Genomic DNA, 10,894 nt, shown 5'->3' on the forward strand with positions numbered 1-10,894 from the left:
CTCTCGACGTGAAAAACCACAGGTACACACAATACACTTCCAACAGCAAAAAGTAAGGCCTCTTACAATCACCTCTCATCAAAATTCGTTTCGCATAAATGCCACTTCTAGTATTAACCTACTCATTCCAAAGGACCCCTCACGATATTCGTGGTAGAGACCCCCAAACAAGATAAGAAGGAAACCCCCTTGAGGACAAAATCCCTAACACTCTCTTACCGTAAAAGAAACATGTAGGCAAAAGGTATTAACAGCACTACCTCTACATCAAAACACGACGAACAAAACTGCTACTAGAAAGAATCGGATAGAAAAGGGCCTCCCGAGCTCTTCCAATAGGCCTCAAATCCACACTCATATGGGACTGCACTTTTTCTCGGTCTAGACCCCCCGCTTTTCCCTTAGTAGCATAAATAACCCCGTAAACAAAAAAGACACAATGCAGACAAACGCAACTCTTAACCCCATAACCATTCTTCTAGAAAAACTTATGGAAGTGTCTTTAGCTCCCAAAGCAGCTCCCAAAGCCAATATTTTATTTTAAACTATATCTAGCTAAAAAAGGGTTGACACCACTAATAGCCCCACAACCTATCGTTCTTAAATTAAACTACTTTTTTATAAGGAAAAATGGTACAAGCCATTTATAACAAAGTTAGCAGCCCTATTATGTTAATTAACTTCCTCACTTAAGAATGAAAACCTAGGCTTAATAATTAGATGCAAACCAATCCTTTTTTTTAAAGTACCATTCTACAAAAAGGAGGTAACAACTACCTATAGTTATGTTTGAAACAAAATATTTTATTTTAAATTACCTTTTTATCATACTTTTGTGGTTTTACCCACTCTTTTTGAGCCGAAATCAAAACGCCCCTGGCCTAAAAGCAGTTTCTAAATAAATCTCACCAAGATCAATGCCCCCCCTGCTAGGTTAGCCCCGATCACTATCCTCCACATAATCTTGAATTCTGCTTTGTTTTTGTCTACTAACCTTTTTATTACTATCCTATAAAAAAAGTCAATGTAGAATTTTAGCCTGATTACTGAACCTATAATACAAGCCACGATTACAGCCCTTCCTCTCATTAGAAACACCAATACTTTCGCTAGAAAGCCAAGGAAAGGAGGCATCCCCATCAGTATCAGTAACCCTATACCCCTCGCGGCTCTACTAATCTGACCGCCCATTCTTGTTTTGTTTATTATTGAGCACCCATAAAAAAACAGCCCTACCGACAGCGAGTAAACTGCAAAATACCCTACAAAGACTACTCTTGACCATGTGAGCCCTAACAGCATTCATGATGTATGCACAAACGACGAGTACGCGCTTATTACTCGTACTGAATTCTGGTTAAGGCCCCCTACTGCCCCAATTCCAGCTATCAATACAATTACTACTCACAACCCCTTAGAGGGTATAATTATTGATAAAAAGACAAGGGGGGCGACTTTTTGCCAAGTTAATATTAACCCTCTTGCTAACCATCTGCTGTTCTTAATAATTGAAGGGACCCACGAATGTAGCGGGAAAACGCCAGATTTTAACACTGTACCCGCCCCCCTTATCACCAGCCCTCTCACTACGTGCTGCTCTATCAAGGTTACAAAACCCACTAGTATCAGAATTGACCCCGTTCTTTGTACCACAAAATATTTTACACAGGGCTCAGGACTATAGTGACCATCAGGGTTTATAATTACAAGAAATCCATACAGATTTAGCTCTAAACCGAGTCACACCCCTACTATCTCTTCTCTTCTAACCCTAAGAATTGTCCCGATCAATATTACCCCTAATCTCACTAATTTTATAGGTCTTACCACAAAGCTTACCATTTCAAGTAAAGGTTACTTATAACACTTGAAAATCATAGGTCTTCTGTCCTTAATTAGACTACTTTACTCAGACTAGTAAGCGCTTGGAATCGCTTTGGTACTTGATTTCAAATCAAAACTGTTTAACTAGTCTGTATGACTCCTATTTTTAACCTTTTAAATGGTCAGGAATCTTATATCAGGACGGAGCATGCTCTTCTTGAATGTACGCATACCACGAAGGCTTTGCGTCTGGGTACTTAAACGTATAGACGTCCCCGTCTCATATTTTGAACCACCACATGTATAACCATCCTCCAAACCACACATATACTAAACATCATAATGCTACCCATACCACATCTACGAAGTGTCAGTACCAAATGCAAGCCTCAAAACCAAAGTGCCGTTGACTGGAAAACTCCCCACGCCATAGTCGGACTAACCTCACCATTAGTCAAAGAGTCCCCACAACTACGTGCATTCCATGAAACCCAGTTAGTAAATAAAACACTCTTCCATACACCCTATCTGCAATAGTGTATGAGTTTCAGTAGTATTCTCGAAGTTGCACTAGGAAGAACACAGTCCCACATAAAATTGTTACCACTAGGCCAATAAATGGCCCAACATCATAATCCTTCAAACGCATTCTCTTATGGGCTTGAGTTACGAATAACCCCCTCCTAATTAAAAGACCTGTCTCGAACAGCCTTGTCGACGACGGGTTTGGCGTGCGGATCCCTGGAGGGGGTCATCGCATCCCTAGTTCACACGAGGGTCTTAAGGCATTATGGAAGAAAGTCCAAAAAAAAGAAAAGAAGAACATTACTTCAGACAGAATAAAAAGGGCAACTCCATCACGAAATCTCTTGATTACGAAGCGAGTATGAAACCCAATATCTCCCTCACGAATTAAGTCTCGCCATCATCTAAAAGTTCTCAATAGTATACACCCCAACCTCATTCCTATTAATAGAAATCTGGGAGTTCGATGCAGTCACAAAATTAACCCTACCGCTATTCCGTTTGCCGAGATAGCCACAAAAAAGGGCCACGGACTTGGACCTGGTACATAGTAACGAGAATAAGGATTACGATTCATTGTTTAGGGTATAAACATAAACATAAAGTTCAGCGGTATCCAATGAGCCGCCAGAACAAAAACATCACAAACTCTTCTCAAGTTTAAGGACTCCCTGTGTGACACCCCCTTCCCGTGACAACAACTTCCATATAGGTATAGTCTAAAACATGCCCTAATAAAGCTTATCAGACCCAGGATAAGCAGGAACACTCCACTTATTCACCCTCCCACGCCGAAAACGAGGATTTCCCCAAATAAGTTTAGACTAGGAGGGGCTGCTATGTTGCTTGATCTTAACAGGAAACACATTAAGACTAGACTTGGGCAGACTAACAAGCCCCCTTTATTTATTACTAGCAGACGCGAGTGCCTCATCTTATAGATAGCATTCACATACCTGAACAAACCTGATGAACACAACCCATGCCCGATCATAATAATAATGGCCCCCACTACCCCTAATACCGTGTTGCTAAGCACTCCTAATAGCACAAGCCTCATATGCGCTACAGAGGAATATGCTACCAAACATTTTAGGTCCACTTGCCGTACACACGCTAATCCTGCGTAGACACCTCCTGCCAAGTTCACCACTAGTAGCAGCACAAAAAAAACGCTTCTAAGCCTTATTTGTATAACTATTATAAATCGAAGCAGCCCGTACCCTCCTAATTTTAGTACCACCCCGGCCAATAGCATCGAACCGGCTACTGGGGCCTCTACGTGAGCCTTAGGTAGTCACAGGTGAAATGGATATATTGGTAGCTTGATAAGAAACCCTAGAATGTATAGCCATCACAATCTCATTCCCCTTTTTTTTACTAGCCTTACCACAGAACTTATCCTCCTCCTCAACCCTCTAATATAGAGTTCTCTTACCCCCCATAAGAAAAAAAGAGATCCGAACACCGTATAGATTACTATATACCCCCCTGCCTGTAAACGCTCTGGCTGATAGCCTCAGCCTACAATTAATAACAACAGAGGGGCTAGCACACTTTCAAAAAAAAAAAAAAAAAGAAAGAACCTCCTCACCCTGAATCTTATCACTAAAATTAGGCTGATTCTGATAATTATTAAATTAAATCTTGCTTTCCGGTGGATCTTAACCCTCCTTAGGTAGGAAAGAATTGCTACAAATAGAGTTAGTGTAACCATTAACCCTATTACAAAGTCTGTGGTGTACAACCCGTTCAACTCTACCCCCCCTATCGCGACTCTTGTGGCGCCCATACTTAGAATAGTTAGAACGCTTAACCCAATGACACTCATATTTAGGTTTTTTATAATAATCAATGCAATAAGTCTAATTGCCAACCTTTTAACCATAAGTAAGACAGACTTTATCTGACACATTCAGTGTAAATGAATTATACTAGTTTATATTATCTTACATACACCCTAACTAGAACTACTACACACACACTAGCCATAAGTATGACACATAGAAGAACAGTCCAACACAAACTCATTAACTTATCATAACGTAAACGAGGTAAAGAAGCACGAATAACCACAAAGAAGACCGCAAAAGCCATCATAAAGACCCCGATCAACGCTTCATTTCCCCCGAAAAATATCGCCGCCCTTATAACCCTTCTGAGAAGAATACTAGAGTACTCCGCAATAAATATAACTGCAAACCCCCCTCCGCTGTACTCCACGTTGTATCCTGACACTAATTCCGACTCTCCTTCCACAAAATCAAATGGCGCCCGATTAGTTTCAGCTAGCATACACAGCATTCAGACAACTATAACTACGCACAAAGGAAAAAAGAAAAAAAAGGACCTTTGTTGGAACACCCTAATTTCTTGAAACATAAACACACCCGAGCACAGCACCACACAAAAGAAGATAAATCCTATAGGGATCTCATAAGAAATTCTTTGCGCCATCGCACGAACTGCACCTAGCAAAGAGTATTTAGAGTTAGAAGCCCATCCGGATATTATTACCCCGTAAACCCTGACTCTAGTAATAACTATAAACAGAATCACCCCGAAAACATAAAACACTTCAGCCGACTTATACGGGTATAAAAGCCATCCAAGTAAACTGATAGTTAATATTAGTGCAGGAGCCAAAATGAAGGGCCCTACGTTAGCACGTGTAGGCACAATAAACTCTTTACATAACAACTTACCTGCGTCACTAAAAGGCTGCAAGATCCCTATATAACTCACCTTGGATGGACCCTTTCGGATTATAATGATAGCCAAAATTTTACGTTCCAACAAAGTATAGAAGCCCACAGCGAGAAGCACCCCTACAAAAGGGATAACACCAACAACCACGCCTACTCAGTCCACCAGTGCAGCCTTAGTCGACCCCAAGGGAGTAAAAGAGTCCGCTGACACTTGACAAAGGCTTAATAGGATAGAGGCTCCAAAGAAAACAGCTACTCTCCTTAGAGTCTTAAATAGACACTCGACACTAACCATAATGAGACTGGGCTTAGCTTTGTAATTCACACACAAACAAGAGTATATCTTATAAGACGAGCTTAAATCGTATGCATTAGGTCTGCCAGCTTGTGCCATGAAAGCAAGTATATATACTTATGAATTGATCCTAAATCAAACGCATTAGCTCTGCCAGCTCTCACAAAGATAAGAGCCACTACTCACGGCGCCTTAGGGGCATGAGCCCTATATCCTAATATTAGACCACCTTATCACTAAAAGCTACTTGCCCATTGTACAAGTTCATTAAATTAAAAGTTTAACGCTTCTTAAAAGCTTTAGCTTATTTTTTATTTTAGTTAAGAGCTTCCAACCATATGACAAAATATTTCTCAGGAATAAACTCAATCACAATCGGTATAAATCTATGGTTAACCCCGCAAATTTCAGAACACTGCCCGTAAATAATTCTACACTGGGAAGCTTTTATAGGAAGCCGATTAATTCGACCTGGGATGGCATCTACTTTAATTAGTAACTTAGGGAGTGCAAACGAATGGAGCACATCAGACCTTCTTACAAAAGCAGTTATTTGCACATCTGCTGGAGCCACCATCCGGTTATCAACATCCAACAAACGATACCCTCCTTTTCTAAATGTCTCCTGCTGGTCTTCTATGTAAGAATCAATTGTATAACACGAAATTCTTTCAGCGCTTTCTCTAGAGCTTGGAGTGTCTAAATTGCGACAAAATTCGTAAGATCAGTACCATTGTTTCCCAATCGCCTTAAAATTTCACCGGGGCCGTTTTACTTCTTCTATATAATATAGGTTAATTATAGAAGGAAACCACAACCCTACTAACATCAACATTGGCACAATAGTCCATCAAAATTCTAATCGTTGACGGTTCAAGAAATGGCGATAAGAAAATTTAGTAAGAAGGATTACGCATCCTATATATATAACAAAGACCAACACACAGCCACTGCTACTATCATCACAAAACCATGGTACCGGAACAGGTCTTTCCCTAGTTCCCCATGGACAATATCACCAAAATATCGACTCCCGTAAAAAGACATATTTATATTTTTCTACACTTATTAGCCCACTCACGTGCGCTACTTTCGCGATTTACTAATTTTAATAACTTGAAATAAGCTAAAAACTTAAACCATTTCAGGTCTACAGGACGACTCCTACAGAATTTAGGGTATTCAAGCAGCTTGTCCCACACCCACAAAGAAAGAGGGTTTAATAACAACCTAGAGAAATAAATGACTGAAAGACACTGCCCCAAAATGATATAAGGCTCCCGCACTGGGCGAGCACCAATCCATGTTAACCTAATAAACCTACCAACCAACACTCAAAACACTACTTGATTAAACGGGTAAAAACATAAACTTCGATACTTACCTCTGTGAAGACTAGGAATTAGGTATAATACTACAATCGACAAAAACATAACATATACCCCCCCCGCTTTATGAGGAATTGAACGAAGGATTGCATAAGCAAACATAAAATACCACTCAGGCTGAACATGGATTGGCGTTTTTATAGGATTAGCAGGCCAATAGTTTAAATGATTCCCTAACAGCTCAGGATCCACACACACTAAATATATAAAAAAGAACCTAAAGCAAACATAACCAAAAAGATCTTTAATAGTATAGAAGGGGTGGAAGGGCACACACATAGTACCTCTTTCAATACCCAAAGGGTTATTACTCCCTTTCTCATGTAAAAAAAACAGGTGTAAAAAAACAACCGCCACTATCACAAACGGTAAGAGAAAGTGTAAAGTATAAAACCGCTTTAGAGTTGCATTACACACGGTCCAACCCCCTCATACATAGCGGAGCATACTCTCTCCTACTACGGGGATCACTCTAAGTATATTAGTAATAACAGTAGCCCCCCAATATGACATTTGCCCCCAAGGCAAAGTGTAACCGAGGAAAGCCTCCGCCATAGTTAACAAAAACAAATGCACCCCAAAATACCACACTGTCTTATCTAAATAAGACCCATAATACAGCCCACGAGCAATGTGCGCATAAATACAGATAAAAAACATAGAGGACCCATTTGCATGAATATTACGCAACATTCATCCTTTTTCCACATTACGCATAATATGTACTACAGAATCGAATGCCATGTCTTCATGAGCAGTATAATGAGTTGACAATAAAAGACCCCTTAGAAGTTGGATAATTAGGCACAAGCCTAGTATAGAGCCAAACCTTCACCAAGCGTTTAAGTTTACAGGACAAGGCAAATCATAGAACCTGTCATTCATAATCTTCACCAACTTATTAGTACTTCGTCACGGACCAACCCTCTTAGGCGTGTTAATATTATTCACAGTATTGTTACCAACCATCTCATAAGAAAGGCCTACACCTTGTTTATGAGTTTACAGCTCACCACCTCTTCCTCGGCCACCTCATGAATTTTTGTTATATATACAGGCACAAACCCCCCGCACACCGCATTTTTTTATGAGTACACATAAGCTTGGACCCCCCTTTTTACACCTCTGAAGACACCCAAAGTGTTAAGTGTCCAACTTTGTTTTTGCTCCATTTTTACTTTATTTTTAATTAGACTTAAAGCGACCAACAACTTACGCTTCAAAAATTTTTTTATTTTTAAGATACACGCCTCGTTTTCGAACCGAAAACCACATGAGCAACCAGAGCTGGGGTAAATGAGGAAATAAACGTCTCAAATCCCCATTATCCTACAGCTTACAATTAGCTATAGAGCCCAAGTAACTTAGAATTTAAGGGTCAAATTCACCACTTTCTCTGCCAATAATTAGGTTGAATCTCATGTGGTCCTGAAGAATGCTTACTCCCCGCAAAGGCTTTGTAGCCTTTCAAGCATACACTAAAACCAAGTTAATTAGGTGTAAGGAGACCCGTATTGACCAGTTTTTAAATAGACCATAACAGCCTAACAATAAACGAATTAACTGTAATTTTGCTTATCTTATGGATTATTTTAATAAATTATAACTATTAATACACCAATAAACTTTAACTATGAGCATTAATAACTACTGACCCCGTCTTTACTAACATCAGGAACACTGTCTTCTTCACTTACAACCACATTTCTCTGCTCGACTGGCTGACAGACATTAGCTGGGACTTCAGGCTCCACAACAGCTATTTGTTCTTCTAAAGGAACATAGCCACCCTCAGCATGGGGGCCCCCTTCCTCCTGATTATCAGGAACAACTTCAGCGACACCATTCACAACAGCATCTCCAACAGCTGAAATAGTTTCAGGTAATGGGAGCACCCTAACAGTGTCACCCCCTCCGCCCTGACATAAGTCCCCTCCTCCAACGTCTATTCTAAACACTCAGTTTTTATATGAAAAAAAACCATCTCACACACCCCTTAACAGTAAGCCTTTTTTTGCAGCAAACCCCTGCCTAAGCCACTCTCATACAGCCTCTCTAGTGCCCAACACATTCAACAATCTATCACTAAGCAACACACTCATTTACATAAAAAGAACCCTTTTTATAAGTTAATCAGCCTATTATACAATATTATTTATGTCATTACAGATCCGTCACAAAGTATTGCTTTAGCTAAAAACTCGCTCGCTTAAAAGAGACCTTAAAGCTATGCATAAGCTTTTGGGTTAACAAACCCAAAAACTTCAATTAAAATAAAGCTTCGCAGGGTCTTGTTGCTCTTCTTTTACACACAGGCCTCTTCGCTTTACCCTTATGCAAGAAGTACTAAAATTTATTTGCCCCACTTTACTTCAAGTAAGCTTTTTATGAGGCAATCGTGTGCATTTCTTTAGAAAGATAAATTCTAAAAAACCTCAGTGAGATGAGCCTAAAACTAATTAACTCCTCTTAAATTGTTTATAAAGAAAAGCTTTAACTTTTTCTTTAGGAATCAAAGTCCTACGTACTATAATACTTCTTTATAACACCTCAGAGCAATAAACTACTTTTGAGCTTAGCTTCATCAAAGCAACTGGGCCATCCCCCCACGTACAACTAAGCTAGGAAGAATTTGTAGCTCTCAGTTATATTAACATTAGCAACTAAACACAACTTAAGAGACAGGCTATCTGGCTTGAGAATAAGAATCTTATACCCTAAGCAAATTACTGGGATTTTCAATTAACAGCTCAACATTCTAGCTTAATTTATTCACCCAGCGTACACTAATTTCATTAAAATTTTTGCCCAGAAGGCAAATATAGTAATTATTGCTATGTAACCATCCTATAACCAGCACATTTAACAGCCTAACGCCACGTTTATTTACATAAAAAGGCCCTATACAATATTGTCTATAGCACTCAGATCTGTGACAGAACATTGCTTTGCTTAAAAACCTTTTATACGAAACTAACTCACTTAAAAGGGACCTCAGGACCAGACATAAACTTCATCACTTGTAGTCTTTGTAAGTTTATAACCCACCTAACCCCCTTTTAGGCGTGTTAATATTACATACTATTGTTAACACTTACTTTTTAAGACGCTCACAACCTTGTTTACAAGCTCACGCTTCTACGTTTCACAATTTTATTTAGCTTCATTTTGTTGCTGCACACCACATTTTTGTCACCTCTATTTAACCTGCTTTCCTATTTCCTCCCCTCCAGATCAGCCCCCCCAGGCATTAGTGTGTCATTTTGATTTTATTTTATTTTTGATTTACTTTTTTGCTTAGACTTTAAGTGACCCATGAATTACGCTTTGGGAACTTTCATATGACTTGATTTCTATTTATTTTTTGATTTTAAGATACAGATAGTCTAGTTTTCAAACCCCAAAAAATCACATGAGCAACCAAAATTAGGGCAAACGAAAAAAATTAACACCTTAGATCCATTTCTCCTGCAGTTTACAATTAACCACAGGAAGCAAATAGCTTTAGAATTTAGGTTTAAGTTTGTTTTTTTCTACCACTAATTAGGTTAAGTCTCACATGACTCTGAAAAATGCTTACTCACTGTAAAGGGTTCAAAACCTTATCTACAACAGGTTGTAAAGCATAATCTAAAACAAGTTTGGACAGGTATGGGCATTCGCAACTAGATTTTCAATAAAATACACAATGTCAAGTAAAATTAAGTTTTACTTTGACTTATAAGTTATCTTAACTAAGGGCTTTTTACATGCATCAGCAACAGGGTTTCCGTGTAAAAGGACAGGAGAACAGGCCTTGCGGTCACTGTACCGGCCGGTAACAGGAAATGCGGTACACTATAAAACCTCATTCTTAAGGGTTTCCACAGTGTTTGGTTTTTTTTTGTCTGTTACTAGCACAAATCCATTACACACCGCCTTTTTAGAACCCTTGTTTTATTCTTTAGGTGGGTGATTGCTGCTTTTTGGCTGCATTAATAGACTGTTTTATTTTTTACCTAATTTGCAACCCGTTTTAACCCTATTTTTTAATAAAATAGCAATACTAATTTTAACAAGAACCAACGACACGCCCTACCGCCACTAATTGGCCTTCAGCTTCATAAAAGGCAACCCTTTTTATAAACTAATCAGTTTATTGCGTAGCATTATTT

The 10,894-nt window shown here is 39.1% G+C and overlaps 3 protein-coding genes and 2 pseudogenes across 3 annotated transcripts; all 5 read right to left on the reverse strand.

Moving 5' to 3' along the window:
- Window positions 1–894: 894 nt before the first annotated feature.
- LOC134704392 (NADH-ubiquinone oxidoreductase chain 2-like) lies at window positions 895–1,842 on the reverse strand. The gene is given in 1 exon segment (XM_063563558.1): window positions 895–1,842. A coding segment is annotated over 1 exon segment (948 nt).
- A 148-nt stretch (window positions 1,843–1,990) lies between these two features.
- On the reverse strand, window positions 1,991–2,926 carry LOC134704390 (cytochrome c oxidase subunit 3-like). Its single transcript, XM_063563557.1, is given in 1 exon segment — window positions 1,991–2,926. A coding segment is annotated over 1 exon segment (936 nt).
- A 3-nt stretch (window positions 2,927–2,929) lies between these two features.
- Window positions 2,930–4,237, reverse strand: LOC134704395 (NADH-ubiquinone oxidoreductase chain 4-like; annotated as a pseudogene).
- A 56-nt stretch (window positions 4,238–4,293) lies between these two features.
- LOC134704393 (NADH-ubiquinone oxidoreductase chain 1-like) lies at window positions 4,294–5,451 on the reverse strand (annotated as a pseudogene).
- Window positions 5,452–5,773: 322 nt separating this feature from the next.
- LOC134704394 (cytochrome b-like) lies at window positions 5,774–7,709 on the reverse strand. The gene is given in 1 exon segment (XM_063563559.1): window positions 5,774–7,709. A coding segment is annotated over 1 exon segment (1,308 nt). The 3' UTR covers window positions 5,774–6,401.
- Between the last annotated feature and the right edge of the window lie 3,185 nt (window positions 7,710–10,894).

The sequence above is a fragment of the Mytilus trossulus genome, unplaced genomic scaffold (genome assembly GCF_036588685.1).
Source record: "Mytilus trossulus isolate FHL-02 unplaced genomic scaffold, PNRI_Mtr1.1.1.hap1 h1tg001386l__unscaffolded, whole genome shotgun sequence".
NCBI classification, from domain to species: domain Eukaryota; kingdom Metazoa; phylum Mollusca; class Bivalvia; order Mytilida; family Mytilidae; genus Mytilus; species Mytilus trossulus.